Source organism: Anthonomus grandis, chromosome 8 (genome assembly GCF_022605725.1).
Source record: "Anthonomus grandis grandis chromosome 8, icAntGran1.3, whole genome shotgun sequence".
Classification (NCBI taxonomy): Eukaryota; Metazoa; Arthropoda; class Insecta; order Coleoptera; family Curculionidae; genus Anthonomus; species Anthonomus grandis.
In genome coordinates this window covers 13274888-13293569 of record NC_065553.1, presented here as the reverse complement: position 1 = coordinate 13293569, position 18682 = coordinate 13274888, and the positions used below count along the sequence as shown (strand labels likewise).

General features: G+C 31.2%; 1 protein-coding gene across 2 annotated transcripts in view; it reads right to left on the bottom strand.

Moving 5' to 3' along the window:
- Positions 1 to 5579: 5579 nt before the first annotated feature.
- LOC126739191 (SIN3-HDAC complex-associated factor) overlaps positions 5580 to 18682 on the bottom strand; it is a 28562-nt gene continuing 15459 nt past the window's right edge. For both annotated transcript variants that reach the window (XM_050444750.1, XM_050444751.1), the window contains exons 4-8: positions 11962 to 12074; positions 11820 to 11897; positions 11587 to 11748; positions 8078 to 8289; positions 5580 to 6147 (exon numbers count right to left, since the gene is read on the bottom strand). In XM_050444750.1, the coding sequence (XP_050300707.1) occupies positions 5912 to 6147; positions 8078 to 8289; positions 11587 to 11748; positions 11820 to 11897; positions 11962 to 12074 (801 nt within the window). In that variant the 3' untranslated portion in view covers positions 5580 to 5911. The remainder of the gene's footprint in view (positions 6148 to 8077; positions 8290 to 11586; positions 11749 to 11819; positions 11898 to 11961; positions 12075 to 18682) is intronic.

Below are 18682 nucleotides of genomic sequence, written 5' to 3'. Positions count from 1 at the left end.
TTCAACCAATGATGTATATTATAGCCGGCAACTGTCACTTTACTCGTTTAATTTGCATGTGCTCTCCAATCAGCAAAGCGTATTCTATGCATACAGTGAAGTAATAGGAAAAAAAGGAAGTGACAACGTCTGTTGTTTTCTACATCGTTATATTTACAGCTATTTACCTGCTAACGTTAAACGCCTTCAGATTTTTTGTGATTCTTGCGGAGGGCAGAATTAAAATTATTCTGTTTTTCGATTTTTGCATCATATCATAATAGTGTATGATACGAAAGAAAGTTGGAAGAGGTTCAGATGACGTTTCCGATACGTGGTCACTCATACATGGAGTGTGACAAAAATTTTGGTTTGGTAAACCAAAAATCAAAAACAGAAACTCCTTCCGATTGGATTGATGTCCTACGATCATCTAGGCTAAAACCAGCTCCGTTCGATGTAGAAGACACAAATCAACAATATTTTCGCTGTTGGGGAAAACACTGAGGACCGCTTTATAGAAAAAATGTCCTTTTCCTTGCAGGCCTATAAAGGAAATAAAATTTTCTATTGACCATCCAAGGCTAGCTTATTATCGCGTTTCATACAACGGTTTATGGGAATCAGCTGATATTGTTGGAAAACCTTTTACATCAAATCAAAGTGGTGAATTTAGACTTTCGAATCATCTATATCAAGGTAGGAAATTTTTAAAGGTAAACCAATATTATAGAAAAATGTATATTCCTCTTTTAGATTTATTGCCGTTGTCTAAAGAAAAATATGCAGATATTACAAAGTTATCGAAATACTGTAGCGAAAAGTCGCAGGAATTCCTATTAAATTTACCCCATAAATAATTTATTTTACTAGATTAATTAATCAAGGTATGACTTATATAAGTTAGAATAAGTTATCACAAAAATGTATCTATGTTGCCATTAAATTTAATACAGAAAAACCGGACTTTCATAATTTTCCCCATTAAAAACAGGTAAATACATTGCATTTTAAGGAATATCTTCAGTTCGGCAGATCTTAAGGCTTAAAAACTATGTTTACATGAATAATAGAATATAAAGTTAAGTTAATATGTTTATTATTTGGTAAAAATACATAACAGACTTGCTAGTAATGCGAATTTTGATTAAAAAATGCTTTTCTGGACATTTCTTATTTTTGGACATTCATCGTTTTTCCCGTGTGCTCTTCAAATATAAAGGTCCAAAAATTTTAAAATTCTCATTTTTATGTAAGGAAGTGGGATATTTTCCATACCTTATTTACTTTTCCTTGAAAGTTGAAATTTTTTGTGAAAACGTTTGTTTACCAGATCGTATAAATTGATATTATAAATAAAGGGTGCTTAAATAAAAATAATACACTTTTAAATGGATCGAAAACACGGAAAAAATCTCTTGTTACTCCATAGGGCAATTTTTATAGGACTTTCTTTAATTCTATTTTAATATCTCTAACCACTTTCAGAAAATATGGTCCATCTTGTTACAAATCACACCAAACAGCAAATTTTTGTAGCTACAGTGGTGGCCAACTAATTAGAAACGGTTTTAAAAAAATACTTTATTCAATGTTTCCTTTTCTAGACTTTTAAAAGTTTTATAATATCAATACTAATAAATTCTTTTTATAAATAAAGAGTATCAATTTAAACACATCAGTAATAAAAATAAAAAAGGATATACTACAGGTCAGTCTAGTTTACTAGGTACTGTAGTGAATTACTATTTAACCTTAAAATTATAATAAAAAATATGTGTATGAAGAACTAGAAATACACTACAAACAATACAAGTACTATGTAAACAACTTATTAAATACTAAAATTTTTTGACATTAGAAGTTTATTCTCCACGTTGATTCGCATACTCTTGGGAAAATTCCTGGAGATTTTTGAATCGTTCTACTATGGCATAGAACTCATTATATCAATTAAATAGTATAGGTAGTTTTCGTTCAAAAATCGGCCTTATTTAGGAAATTATGCAGAAACAATAATCGATTACCAAAATTGAAAACTCGACGACTAATTAAAGTTTGTGAGGCCATGGGTAGTGAGAGATAAAAGAAAGAAAAAAAAAGCAGAAAAAGAGATACGATGACAAAGATGCTGCTACAATCCTTGCTTTGGAGTCAATTGCTGAATATAAGCAAATCTGAATTACAAAGAACTTTTAGCATTATCATGCCAACAATATTAAAGCATTCAAACCAAGATACTTGCATACTTTAGAAGAGGGGGATGAATCGCGCCGTTTATAATTTTCTGCTGATTTTCATTAAAAAAAATTAAATTCTCGGACGAATCAACTTTCACGACAAATGGTGTAATTTAATCTCAAAATTGTCGGTTTTGATCCAACGAAACCCCAAACTTGAAATCCATGGCAAGGGGCAATATTTTCAAAAAGTCAACGTATGGTGCGCCATATCTTACCACTTAGGTATTATTGGACCATACTTTATTGAACGATATCTTAATCAAGAAACGTATCTTGAAATTTTGGAAAGATTTTTTGAAGAATACTTAGAACGGCTGTCCAGCGCACTCCACTATTCGAGTAGCAGAATGGTTGAATAGAACTTTTCCGAATCAATGGATTGGAAGACGCGGCCCAATTGAGTGGGCGCCAAGGTCACCTGATTTAACCATTTCTGATTCCTATTTATGGGGCCGGCTCAAGCAAATTGTTTATTCCGAGGCATTACCAAATGACAGGAAATTACTACAACAAAGAATTAGAGATGCTTTTAATTCAATTTCCATTGAAGAAATTCTTTTAAAATGTTTAGGAAAGATATTGATAAATGTTCGATAACGGAGGTAGCTACATTATCGAAAGGAAGAATCGAGCCTGGATATTCATGTATAGTCAACTTATAATTCGATAAATTTTTACCAGAGGAATTGGTTGTTCTGGAAACGAGTTCAAGAGAATATGGCCCCTACAATAAAAATAAATAATTTATACTTTTGTCTGCATAAGGTGATATAGCTTCTAGGGTTGAGCAAAATTTCACTACCTGCGAATCATTCACTGTGAATAAAAAATCACATCACGACTTGTTGACAACTTAAAAATAAACTGTGAAATGTCAAAATGTGAATGAAAAAGGCGCGTTCACATTAAGACAAACGAATACGCGTTGAAATTTGAAAACGGAAGGTCGAATATTAAAATATGTTTGTTTTTATCATTATTTTAAACTTTTAAAGACAATTATTTCTTATTAGGATATCGTGATAATAGCTTTAAAAATGTCTATAAAAATATATATTTTTTCAAATGTGACAACAATGAATCATTGGTAATATTAGTAATATTAGGGTAGAAAAAAAATTGTGATCCGTCAATGCGTAAAATAATTTTTACGCTAAGGGGAAGAGGTTGGACTTATAGTAAAATAGCTGACCGCCTAAAATGTTCAAAAAAAATGGTTTTCTATGCACTCAAACACATAAAAGAACATAAAACGTACGAAAATATTCCACGCAAAAAAAGATCTAAAAAAACCAGCCAACGAACTGATGAAACTATTGTTCGAATGGCTAAAATGAATCCATTTTTAACCTTCAACCAGATTAAAGAAGAACTTTCTCCAGCTATCGCGATATCATCACGAACTATAAGACGACGACTTAATGAGGCCAACCTATTTGGACGAGTATCCCGCAAGAAACCACTGCTAAAGAAGAAAAATCGCCAGACTAGATTAAAATTCGCTAAGGACCATATTAATTGGACCATAAAAGAGTGGAAAAAAGTATTATGGTCTGATGAGACAAAAATAAATCGCATTGGTAGTGATGGTAGAATATTTGTGAGAAGACCAAGGGGTGCGGAGAATAATCCGAAGTATACAACCAGCACAGTCAAACATGGAGGTGAAAATTATGGGGATGTTTTTCGTGGCGTGGTGTTGGTCCATTAGTGAAAATTGACGGTATTCTTGACCAAGAAAAATATAAAGATATTATGGAGAACAACATGTTGCCGTTTGCTGATGAAACTTTGCCGGTGTCTTGGGTTTTGCAACAAGACAATGATCCCAAGCACACGGCTAAGTCTGTAAAAAAATGGTTTGACGATAACCATGTTGATGTACTTGATTGGCCCTCATGTAGTCCGGATCTCAATCCCATTGAGAATCTTTGGAGAGACCTGAAAAAACTTTTAGAACATAAAAATATTAAAAACCTTAAAGATCTGGCGGAAGAAGCAGAGCAGGCGTGGAAATCGATACCCCTAGCGAGATGTCAACATCTGGTGGAGTCAATGCCCAGGAGATGTAGAGCTGTCATTGAAAATAATGGATTTGCTACAAAATATTGATTTATTTAGGGTTTAGAGTTCTTATTTTGTTTTTTTAAATTGATAATTCTTTGGTTTCTAATTAGTTGTCCAATTCAATATTTGTATAAGAAATTAACTTTTTTTTTAAAGTATATATGTGAAGACAAATCCACTAAATTTATGGTAATATTAAAGGTAAATGTTAGTTACGACAATGGGCGAGAAATTTAAGAATAAACAATTTTATTTACAAAAGATTTATGATTTTTATTAATTTATTCACACTGTTTCTAATTAGTTGGCCACCACTGTATATTGTCCACGTTCAAGTCTATTTTCTGCTTCTTTTCAATAATTGCAAATGTGAGATGTAATAACTAATTAATTAAACAACTTGACGTGAAATGACCCTAATGATACAAATTTCTTTTCCTTTGATCTTCGAAAATGGCTGCCATGTTTTGACATGACACATAATATTATCGTTTTTGGGAAACCCGTTATAGTTGTTAAATAATTATTAAGCAGACTTGCTTCAGCATCTTTGGGAGAAGATTAAAACTCGATTTTCTGAAGATCCTACCATCAGTACGGAAACACTCGTCGAGAGTAAAATAAAGAGTTTTGATTAGTGGTAAAATTGTTTTGTGATTTAATCTTTATGCTTTAATGTATCGGTCCTTTAGGCTATTTTGAATCTTCCCAAACTGCACATTCTATTTATGGACGTGAATTTTTGCTAATCTAAAGACTTATATTTGAAAATATTTCGTTGCTAAAAACTATGTTTTGTGTTGTATAGACTAAATAAAAAATTTGGGTTTATCAAGTGTATCTTAAATAAAATACGTCTAACAATTCACGCGATACCTCATACTAAACACTAATTTTATTCGGAAAAGTGTCCAATACAAAAAAAGAAACCTAAAAAAAAAGCGAAAAAGGGTTACAGGAAGTGTAAAATACACTTGGACCCAATTTGACTATGATTCTTTTTTATCATCTAAAAACTGTCATAGAACAGACAGTTTTTTCAGTCAATAAATCAGTTTCCCAAAGCGTTTTTTATTTTTCAAACCAAAAAAAAAAAAACGCTTCACGAAACGTGAGTATGAATTCCCTTAAGTTATTTTGTACTGTCGGCAAGAGAACACACACATTATTCAATCGGTGATTAGCAAAAACCCGGACGCCTTTGGGTCCAAAAATTGAAATTCAGTCCGACTTCTTGCCATTCACTACCATCCTTACTCAGAATCAAAAAATTCTGCACAGAAGTCCAACTTATAAATAAATTACTATATATTACCATAATCATAATATATCTATTTCTATACATAATATAACTTATCAATCGGTCGACCCGAAATCGCCTAAAAGACAATAACGAGCCGTTCCATAAAAGAACACAATTTGTGCCACAGTTTTAGCGAAATTAAGTACACCAGAAACTATATCAATTATAAAATAATGCACCATAACAGTAAAACTTCTTGCACCTTACGAAATTAAAAGTCCAATATATCTGGGTCGAAGGACAAACAGTCCGAGCCGGCATCACCACAAATTACAGCCCAAACTAACGTTAATCTAGAAAACTCACCGCAACACGTTCATTAATGACGTATGATCGTTTCTTGCGATTGATAAAGGCCGAGACTGTCTCCGATCACCAAATTTCTCACCTCCTTTTCTTGGGGGAACAACGTCTCGTGGCACATTAAGTCAATAGGTTGGGTTACAACGCAATTTTCCTGCACGACCGTCCTGTTTTCCTGCACGAGCACTCGATTTGCCGCTTCTAAAAGTCGGTTGGCGTGTTCTACTGTAGCTTCTGGAGACATTGCAATCCCTGGAAAAAATAAATAAATTTGTCTTTTTATAATTTAATTTAAAATCACATTGGATTAAACGATACAGTAGAAAGGGATACAATCTGTTAGGGTTGCGACAATGTAATCATATTCTTAACTATAGAAATATAGTACTTGATCTTGTTTTAAGCAATTTTTTCTTTAACTTTAAAATAACTCTCCTTTTATAAGAGAATATCCAGATCATCCCACTTTGTTTTGCAAAATCGAGTTGAACAATACTTCTTACAAGAAAAATATTTATAGTCATATAACTATAAAAAAGCAGATTTTTTAAAACTTTGCAGATTATTTTAAGACACTAACTAGGATGATCTAAAAAGCAGCTCTGATGTAAATAAAGTTAAAAATATTTTTTGTAAAAAAATATATGAGAATCTGGATCAATGTATACCAGTGGCACGCGAATTCAAAAAAAATTATCTACCATAGTTTACTCAGGAAATAATTTAAGAAATACGTACAAATAATCTAATAGTCTCACAAATAAAGCAAATTTCATGATATTAGAAGCAAAGTCAAGAATCACATTAGAACTGCTTATAAAAAATATATAGAAGAGGTAGAAAAAATAATATCGAGCAATCCTAGAAAGTTCTGGAAGCACACAACAACTTTAACAAAGTCAGGTACTAATTTGTCCAATACAGCAATGTTGTACAAAGATAAGAAAATAATCGAAGGCTTGTCGAAATTGCTGACGCTTTTGCTTCGCCTTTTTCTAGTATTATTCAATGAAATCCCGCTGACTGTACCCGGGATTTTGCTCTAATAGGGACCATATCTCTCACAAATGCTATTCTGTGGATATTATTGGGTATAAGTATTGTGGCCATCCTCCACTAAATTTATTTAAAACCATCAATCCAACATGTTTCGGACATAGAACATGACCATCAGGCATACTATAAAGGAACCAAGGGAACTTATAAAATGCAGATTAAAACTAATTTTTAAGGTGTTAAATTACGAAAGAAATAAAAATTACTTACACGATTAAGGGATTCTGTCAAACTTATACGTCTAGTGCCTCAGACAAGGTTAAATAGTTAAAACGAATAAAAATAAAGAAATAAATGGACGTTGAAGGCATGAAACTTACATTAAAGTACATGTGAATGGGACAAAATTTGAATTTACTAAAACTTAAAATAGGTCAATAATATTAGGCAATAAATATTGACCTATTGTTTTAATTATATAGTTTTAAGTTTTAGTAAACCCAAATTTTGTCCCATTTAAATTCAAAATATGCCTGATTTAAAAATAAAATCTTATTAAATTGATCCCTGATTGAATCACAACCCTGTTTATTGGGTATCTGGTGTTCTTATAAAGTTCTTTTCTGTCATTATTCTTATTCCATTAAGATCCAAATATTATAAAAAATACTCTGAAGAGTAAGTTACTTAACTATCTTAAGAATTGATTAGAATATGCCGATTAGGAAATAAATTATTTCGCTTATTACATGTTATTTATTCTGGTAGATAGATGTCGAACTAGTCAATGCTTAACACTGTTTTATTCAAGGTCTTAATTGAGTTTAATAAGTTACCTAGTGACGTTATAAAATGTGATATTTATTTTATTCTTCTGTTCGTGAGTGTTGTAATATTTTGTCATTGACATTGTATATGTGCCATTTTAACTTTAATTTTAAGCTTACAATTTTTACTTTACCATTTTTTATTTACAATTTTAAACTTTTTTTTTCTTGACCATTTTTAATCCAGTTTAGTTTTTATCAAGGTTTTTGTTTTTTTTCTCCTTCCAGTTTTATGTATTTTGTATATTTCATATTATTTTTTGATACCCGTTTTTTCTGTGTATTTAGCTAAATAAACTCAATTATTATTCACATTAACCAAAATTAAAATGGTCAAATTTTCAGAACAAATTAGGTACCTTGATTGGAACAATCATCGTAGCCAGAATCCGAACTGCTATCGCTATACACCGACTTCACCGGGCCTTCGGAGATGTTAATCGGTGTCGCGGCAATAATTGCTTTAGCTTTGTGCATCGCCATACGGGCCGAACACGGTTTTAACGATCTAGTTTCCACCATAATCTCGTCATTTTGCCCGAGGAATATTGTGCCACAGCAAATCGTTTCTCTGAAAGTAAAAATATACATGTCAGCACTCAATTTTAAATAAAGTAAATAGTAGCCTATGGAGATAAATAATAACGAGTAATTTAACAAATAAATGATCTAGTCTAGTTTAGAGAAGCAAATATCCTAACTTTTCCTTGCATAGACAGGACTGTCCCAAATTCGAGCCTCATCATTGGGATCTCAGAAACTAGAAGAGATGCATTATTAATTTAGAGCGTTAATAATTGAGATCAATTGTTAATGAAAACCAGAGAGAAACTTGTAGACACTTATTCTTAAATCAAAGGATATTAACTTTCATATCTATTTATATGTTGAAAGCCTCTCAACCTGCTCCTAACAATACCAAAAACAATGTTAATAAAAATATGTATAATCAGTTGCCTTCAAGACTTTACGTCACTTAAAAGACTGCTTTTAGATAAGGCGTACTATAACATGGATGAATTCTACCAGGATACCCTTAGGGTTGTTTGAAATGTGATATCTGCAATGCTACATTGTTTTAATTTATATTTTTAGTTCAATGATTTTAATTTAAATTTTAGCGAGTATTTTAATCTATTACTACATGTTTCCTATCTTACGAGTTCTCGGTGTTTAAAATTGCATATTTATTATGTACAAATACTTATTCCTTTGGGAAAAGATTTATATATTTTTTTTTGATCAATAAAGTACTTTTTGAATTAAATTGATACTAGGTCAATTCAATTCAATTATAAATGGAGGCAAATGTGGGCGATTTAACCTTTTTTTATAACAACGTATTAATAAAGAAAGTTTAAAACCTAACGTAAAAAGACGTTAATAAATAATATGATTAAAGTGGCATTCCTCGCGCAGTGCGCAAATCCTAGACCCTGCATTTGTGGTGGTGCATCGCGCACAACGGCAGTCTTTGTTTATTTGTTTAATTTTAAATCATTCAATATCGTTAATGCGTATTAAACCAGCGTGCAAAAGCATGAAAAATTAAATAAAAGAAAGCATGAAAGATTAAATAACTTTTTTTAAACTCAAACAACATAAGCACATCTGCATCTCCGGATAAAATTACATACTATAAATCAAATACACATGAAAATTTAAGGCATGATGCAACCAAATTTTCATTTTCCCTTATAACTTCAATTATCGATTTAGTAAATAAAATCAAGACAAATACAGTAGGGAAAGATAACATTTCCATACAAGATTTAAGATTATGCTTGCCTTATTGTATTGATCCCCTGATCAATAGTGTTAACAGTGAAGAAATAGTGCATACTTGCAGTGGAGTCGTAGATTAAGGTAAAATGAAAATCCTGCAGTCTCCCTCCACTTATAATTTAATATTCCAGTTATATTTTAACCCCTGATGATGGACACCATTGTGTCCGAAACATGCCAGGAATTTTAAAAAACTGAATGTTTAATAAAAGTGGAGGGAGACTGCAGAATTTTCATTTTACCTTAATATTGTTGTTATTGTTGGATTTTCCAGATATCAAGCCAATAGTAAAAAACGCGACCCAAAAGAAGAAACAGAAATTAGGCCAATAAAATATTAGAGTGATTTTTATATAACCAAATAACTGCATATACTGATAAGTTCCAATAAGTTCTCTTATGAAGAAAAATAAGACATGGATCATTTATTAAACTTCGTATTGAAATTCAAAAAAAAATGGCTTGTGGGTGCTATTTGTTGGAATATCCAAAAAGACGGCATTCACTTTACAATTTATATTGTAATGCGGCTTTATTGTAATGTATAATACAATAGGCAGATATTGTAAGGTATATAAAAATTTAGCTCAATACAGGATTAAATATGGAAGACGACTGGATCCAGAAGAAGTACAAATTATCTTAAGCCCTGTAAGTTTCAAAATACTAGAGTAGAAAATAAAATTTTACAAATTACTTTTTTTTTACTTTACTTCTTCAAATTAATTTTTTAAATGATTTAAGAGTTTTCTCAAATGAAGTGGAACGAGTATTACCGCGAATAAGAGTTTAAACAACTTTAAATAATCGTGTATAAAACCTTAAAAAAAAAACCATATTAATCAAACCCTAAGACCTGACAATGCTAAACGACGATTAGAATTTTGTAGCTGATTGCAAAATGAAATTAGTGCAAATGTTAATGAAATTATTCTAAATAAAATTAGAGTAACCGATAAATGTAGTTTTCTCTTTAAACTCTTAAATACAAAGACTACTGGTTGATAGAAAACCCAAGGCAGAATCAAGAAATAAGACCTCAGGGACGACAATCATTTAATGTATGGCTGGGTATGTAGCACAACAAAATTATCAAACCGTTTTTTCTTCAATACTTCTAACTTTTGAGAGATGCAGATCTAATAAGGACTGATATAATGGAAGAATCTTGGAATTGATATTCAAGGTGCCGTATGTTGGCCTTCTAGAAGCCTCGATCTAAACCTTCTAGATAACTTTCTTTGGGGATTTCTTTTAAACCGTCTTTATCAAAATAGGCCACAAATTCTTGACTCTTCGGCTCTTTATCTGTCTCTAACACATGAGTTTATAACAAATATTAATTTAAAGGCTCTTAAAATCCATAATAACAAAAACCAGGGTCGTGTTTACAAGAACGACGTTAATGATGAAGGCTTAAGTACGAAGCGTCGGTTTGAAAATTCTTAATTACAACGCCATTTTGTAAAACAGAGAAAGTAGGAATTAGAATATAAAACTTATTTTGTTATATCTATTCAAATATATATGTAATATTCGTGTCTTCCAAGAATCTTTGGAAGTATTCGAAATTTAAAAGGGCGTTTTAATGAACACCAAACTGTGCAACTTTGCCTCAATTTAGCCGACTTTCTTCGAAAAACGACATCTCTTCTAGTTTCGAGATTCCAATGATGAGGCTCGAATTTGAGACACCCTGTACATTCCTAACTCCCTAGTTGAAATACATTAATCCGAAGACATCTGAGAACAAATTGATTATCATACTCCTTACATAAGAGGTGCTATGGATTCTTCTTTAAAAGTATAATCTAGTCTAGTCAGATCTGGTGATGCCCAGTTGAGCGACACACGCGTAATATAATTATCATCTTATAATTTTCAATTATATACTTATGAGAGTTTGTTGTGAGCGCGTTTATGGCAAAATTTATAATTATATATAGTAGCGCCAGATATAAAATATTTTCCTGCGCTCGAGAAGAAAAGTGCAATTTTTGTTTTGCGTGAAAACAAAAATGGCACTTTGACGTTTTTTTTCCGTTGCACATAAAAACTATAATATATAAAAGTAGATCCTTACTTCCTCCAATAGTCCAGGTCAATAAAACTGCCAACCTGATAGTGCATATCTTCCAGTTTCCTCGGCTTGGCTTTACGCCTCCTACCCCGAGTTGTTTGATGTTGCTCCAAGTGGTCTTCGTTATCACTTACACCAGGACTCTCATTTCTTGATGACCCAACACTATAATATAAGAAAATGTTATATATAAAATAAAAAAGCCAAATATACAAATTTTATGATAGAGGACCTACCTACGCGCCTCTTCAGACAAGCAGTCCAAATCGTGCATATCCATGTCCTCATGATCCGACAAAACAGGACTGTACTCTCTAGAATGCAATAATGTTAATTTATAGCACTAGCAAGTATATGCTAATAAAATATATTACTGACCTATCAAAGTGTTTCTTTTTTAATTTGTCACCTCCTCCAAGGCTCATCTTCTTGTTCTTTGTTTTAAATTTACTAAGGGATTTCATTCCGGGACCTGCCCTGGCGTCCACCACCTAAAACAGAATTTCGAGTTAAATTTTTAAAATAATGCAGTAATGTGTTTTTTCGCATTTAAGTAACAAAAGCCAAGGTAAGATAATTACAAAATATTACTAAAAGTCTTAATCTTAATTCATAACTCCAAGTTTGTATTATTTTTAGGTACTTTAAAACGAATTAAACATAAATGAGGTCTAATGAGAAATTGTGGCGCGTTATTAAAAGTTTTAGTGCTTAATGAAAATACTAATTATCAACAAAAAGCAAGGATACTTAAGATCTGGCGAAAGCATCGCGAATTATGCTCGAGTAAAATAGATATGTTAAATATATATTTTTGCATATCATAATTTTGCTTTTATTGATTCCGTCGTCATAATGACATTTTTGTAAATTTATTAGTTGAAATAAAAGGTCTTTTCATTTTAAGTGCAAGAATTGATGTCATTGAGTTTCGCCATTTTATAAATAGGTATTTTAAGAGTTGTATTATTATATTTTACTGACTGAAAGGAATTACCACTTTTAGTTAGGGATAACTTTAAATATTTTTTTTTGTCCAGTCACAATTACCTTTGGAAAAGGTTAAAAATGTCGTTTTATTTTTTTTTAATAAAATTGTTAAAAAAGTTTCAAAGATCCCGATTTTTAAATTTGGGACACCCTGTATAATGCGACACCCTGTAACATGAAAAAAATTACTTTGTAACGATTAAATTAATTTAAAAACCTAAATATTACATTTACACGAGTCTTAAAACATAAAAAATTTCCTAATTATTATTTTTCCATCAAATTTACGAAAACATGGCCGAAGCAATACTCGTTGTACCCGAATGTAAAATAGAAACACGATATTCTACAAAAATTATCAAACAAACATACCGAAGCGTCCTTCTGATACCACAGAGTCATTTTCGGAAATGGAAACATCGTTTTTAGGGCAAAACGCGATGACAGATGTGCGTCGAAAATTTCGCGATCTGACAGCTACTGTTTCGGAATTTTTACCGTTCACCTGTCAAAGCCTGCTACCTTGCTTTGTGGCAATTGTTACCGGGTGTCGTTTAGGTAATACTCCTAAACTATTATGAAATCAGAAAACTGGTTAGATAATCGCTAAATATACTCATTAATATTTTTTAATATTATTCTTGTTTGGAGGAAATATAAAAGGAAAATAAAAGTTGTATAATAACGTCTTCTTATAGACGGTTTCCATGACGATTAGACATGTTTATGTCAAATGTCACTATTTTAATTCATAAAATAGTAAAATTTGTGTGCTTGCATTGTTGCCATATCCAGTCTTGATATGTTCGTATTATACAGGGTGGTCTTCCGGGAACTCCCTTGATACATTAGAGGAAAATTATACCTAGGAAATTTAAAAATGGCAACGTGGCAGGTCCATTGGGGGACCAAATGAGGGTCAGAGAAGTGCGAAAATAAAATTGAAAACAGATATTTTAAATATATTTTTTTTTAACTGAAAATTGTAAAATGATTGGGGATATGAAAAACTGTTAAAGATACAGTGTGGACCAAATGGGAAAAAAGTTGTGCAAGTGCGTATAAATAATCTGTCATCTACTTTTCTGAACTCTCAGAATGGCAAGGGCTATGCAGGGAAAGACGATTGAGTTTTATAAATTCCTTTATATCTTGTTTATTATAAAAGATACAATAAAAATGTAAAAATAAAGTAAACAATAATTTAGGCTTACTATGTTGAATGAGTCTGAAGTCAACTGTTTGTTTTTCTTATGGGCGCTATATTGAATTTTGGCATTTTCAAATTCTGTTTTAGAAATGCTCTTCAACCACGTATAACATATTTATGTTCGGTCAAGATCAACAATTAAAATTTAAAAAAATTAAGATTTCATGCTAGTAGGCTTCGATATTTCTATTAATTATTACTTTAAATTATTATTGATCATATAACGAATACTGCAAATGAACAAGTGAATAAAATAGGTGTTCAAATAAGCCACTGTTTTATCGCACGCACAACATACATCATATTATTATTGCTACACAGGATTTTCTGATCATTTCTGGAGTAATAAATCCTTTTTCGGTTTCGTTTGACCTACAGTAAAACCCATTTTTAAGGAAACGTGAAAAATTAAGCGGTATTATGTTAAGAGATCTCGCAGGCCTATCTTACTGGTCCCAGGTTGCCAAACCACTTGTCTTGAAATTCGTTATTTAAAAATTCTTTGATAATACATCCATTATGTAGCGGAGCGCCGTCTTGTCGGAAATACAAGTGTTCCAGTGTCGCTACTGGAAGTTCTATGAGTGCTTCCGCTATACTAGTTTTGTAAGAGGTTTTCGGAATCTAGGTTTTCATTCAAGGCTCAATCACGTGGGTACCCATAATACCTAACCAGATGTTAAATCCAAACCTAAATTGACGAACTAGTCGTGGATTTTTATCTGACTAATAAACGGAATTTCTACAATTAACAGTCCACAAATATTAAATTGGCTCTCATCTGACCAAAGAATTTTTAATGAACAGTTTGGTACTTAAATTAAAGAAAAAAACAACTGACAAAATGCATTCTTGTAATGGCATCGGCATTATAGAGTCCCTGGCAGGACTGTTTATGATAGAGGTGATATTTCATATATCAGATATATCAGACCAGGTTCTCACTTCAGCTTCCGCTTCATTTCGATGACAGAATAAAACACTTTAACATATCATATTTTTCATAATTTGAAAAGTTATTGATATGATAAAATATAAAATAAGGTTTGTATGGTTGGTAAGTTTGCATAAGGTTATCTCAAATCAAATCAAATATATTACATAAAGTACTTAACATAAAATTTCTTGTTTAACCCTAAGCACCTAGGTAACCTAATACCTGTGTGTGCTTTTATATTGAAAAAAAAATACATTTTCATTGGAATACTCAGCTAAGATACAGCAAAAAAAAAATTATAAATATTCTATTTAAAAAAAAAAACTATTGAATTCTAAATCTAGACAACACCCATATTATAAAAAAATAATAATAAGTAAATAAATAGATGTTGTTTACAAAATGAAAATATTTACCATAAAACCATTTTCCTAAATCACGCCTGCATTTAATATGCATGATTGGAACATTTTTATATTTATAAAGATATATTCTTTGGCCATTTCATTAAATTTTTTTGTTTTTTTATTATTTCAATTTCCCTTGCCAACAAATTGTAGAACTTGCGTCCCAAGCAGTCTATAAACTTTAAATCTATGCTTCTCATATTTAATGGAAGGGGCAAGCAATTAAGAGCCTTATTGGTGAATTGTGAATGATTAGTAATTCTTTTAGATATATCAGAGGTATGAACAAATGCTAAATATACAGAAGTTCTACATTGCTTATATTTACATTATATAAAAGTTCAGTGTGATGCATTTTATTTTTTTTATAAATGACCTTTAAAACATAATTTTGTACTACATTCAAAGGCTGCAATGTACTTTTGTAGGTGCCGCCCCATGCTATGATGCAGTATGTTATTAGACATTCTACTAAGGACTTATAAATGAGAATACAAAGTTTACTGCTTAAAATTTCTCTTAAATATGTAAAATTTTTGGATCAAATGTCTAATTCTTCCGGCAAGATGATTAATGTGTTCTGCCCATTTGAGGTGTTGATCAATTATGACTCCTAAATATTTAGTTTTCTTTTTTTTAAAGATCTGCATTATTAATATCATCCAATAAAATTTTATTAAAAAAATTGGTCAAAGAAAGGGCTATGTAATTAGTTTTGTCAATATTCAAAGTTAATTTTTGAGTACACAACCAGTTTTTTACATGCTTAAATCCATCACACAAAGCCTCTCTAGCCTCCTGCCATGTTTTGCCATTAAAGCAGTATCATCAGCAAATGATACTATTTGACCTGACAATGGTATTTTTAGAAGAGAATTTAGGTATATCTTAAACAATATAGGTCCCAGTATTGTTCCTTGAGGAACTCCGATGGATACATATAATGGATCACTATAGGTATTATCTATTTTAAGGACAGGACGAAATATATATTTTCGACAATTTATAGAATTTTATAAATTGTAAAAACGAAATAATTCGGCTTTTAAGTTGTGTGTGCAATTATACTATCATTGTTTTGAAAGTTTGACAGTTTCCTCAGAAGTATGTGATAGAATTGTTGCTTTACAAATCATAACAAAATGATGTGATATGAGTGTCTTTATATTATATATCTTGATTGGTTATGCTAATGAGTAGCCCTTTAAAAAGTCTGAAATAGAGACATAAATATGATACTGCAAACTATACAGCACACATAATTTTAAAAAGTTAATGGTGAGGGTCAAAAAATAGACTAGTAGAAGATATCATTGATCGCACAATGTCAATTTTTACCAAAAAAAGTAAAAATAAATTGTGTATAATGCAATAGGAAGGCATACAAATAGAAGTGCCTAATTTGGAATAAGACATTTTTTTGTTTTTGGCAAAATCAGAAGTGACGAAAAACAATGCAATTAAATGCGTGGATTGTTTCGGGTTTTTTCATATGCACAAATGCCAAATTTCAAAAAAGTTATTAGGACAAACAACTTGCTTTAAAAATTTATAAAATAAGCAACAATATCTCATTATTATCAGAATAACACTTACGTTTATATCCTTTATGTCAAATAATCAATTTCCTGTAGTTTTTTAAATAGCAAACATGTTTCCCTGTATAAAAGGCTTAGTAGACAATTATTGTTCAATATCCCTTTTTGATATTCTATATAAAGAATTTGTGTATTTAATAGTCTAGTTATAGTGAACTTTTACAATAAACCACTTAATAGTTCTACTATTCTTGCGAAAGCGTTCGAAATGATCGATTTAATATTATCTAGATACTGGCGCGTCCTAGATTTTACCAAGACATTTGATAAAGTTTCCTTTTGGCAAACTATGAAACTATGCTCTGTTAATTATGATTGGTACCATTGATTTCAATCAAACAGATTCCAATAGGTGTCTCTTGACCAGGATTGTATATCATCGCTGCCCTTGAAGAAAAGTGGAATACCAGATTTTCTCAGCCCTATTCCCCATTGAGGATAATATAACTTCATGTGTGTGTGTGTGTGAATGTCTTTTTTTTAATAATATTTTTCTTAGTGGTTTTTTTGTTTTTTTTTTAATGTTTTTGCATTCCTATTCAAATATAAGTATTAGTCAAATATAATAAAAGTTCTTTTAATTTTGGCTCATAAATATTTAAAATTTATTGCAACAGGAATGTAGAGTTGTTTAAGGTCTTTAAAAGGATTGTCTCACTTGTACTACAGTTTACTGATGGTGCAGGCAAACGGTTGTTTTAATCGAGAGACACTCCTATTTGTCATAATAAAATAAGTGAACAAAATCGTTACTTATAAAACTGACAAATAGAATCTTTTTGTATTGTATTGTATATTTCTTATGTACATAAATCCAGTATAGTTTTTGATAATTTATATATTTTATTGTGCTGCTGCCATCCATCTAAATGACTTCTTTCTTCACACTACTAATTTCTTAAAACTTAAAGAAAATTATAAGAAAGAAGCTATTCTTTGACATGAAATCACATACTATGAACACGCCTTTTTTAGTTATAATGAAATTTCTTGGGCTCTATTTAAATCCTGCTGACCTCACCCCAGATAAACATACTGTTTAACTATGTCTGTGTTCGTATTTCTATTAAAATATCAGAAGCTACTTCTGTCAAAGCTTTTTGACATCATATGGGGTTTGGGCTACAGAGACGGGTGCCGTTAGTGGTTTGTAACAATAAATATTCTAACTTTGCCATGTATATGTTCGTATGTATCAGATTATCTTTTATACACCAAACAAAATACTCACCGTTACAAGTATGAACCATCGTGATTATCCTAATATGAATATCGAGGGCCTGGATCCGGACAATTCGTCCTGAGAAGGCCAGAAGTTGCGCCGGATTTCTTGCAACAACGTTTTTTACTCTTAAAGCAAAGTTATAGTTTATTTATTACTAGTTAATATTGCGATTCTCAGCGATCCCTTCTTAACAAATTAAATGAAATACAACAATAGAATACTCATTTTTAACTAAATGTTTTGGGAAGGTTACATTTCTAGGGGTTAAACTAAACATGCTTAACTATCAACAAGGGTATCTCAGCGTGTGTTCATGTTTTTACTCAAATCTGACTTACTATCAGTGATTGCCGTCACTGCTTTCTAACAATAAATATTCTAAGTTTGCCATGTATGTATTAGTGCCTTTTGTACATCACACTAAATGCATACCCTTATAACACCAATATGAACCATATATTAACCTGTGTGGAAAAGACCAGAGATGGAACCAGATTTCTTGCAGTAAAGTTATTGTATTCTTAAAGAAAAATGTTTAGTTTATTTACTACTACTTAATCTCACAATTCTCAGTTATCCCCTTAAGAACAACATACTACGAACTTTACATTGAGCAATACTACAATGGACTATTGACAATGGACATTTTTGTTAAAGTGTGTTGCGAATGTTAAATTTCTTGGGGTTCCTTTGAATCCAGGCCTACTTGAGATAAACACTGTCTGACTATCG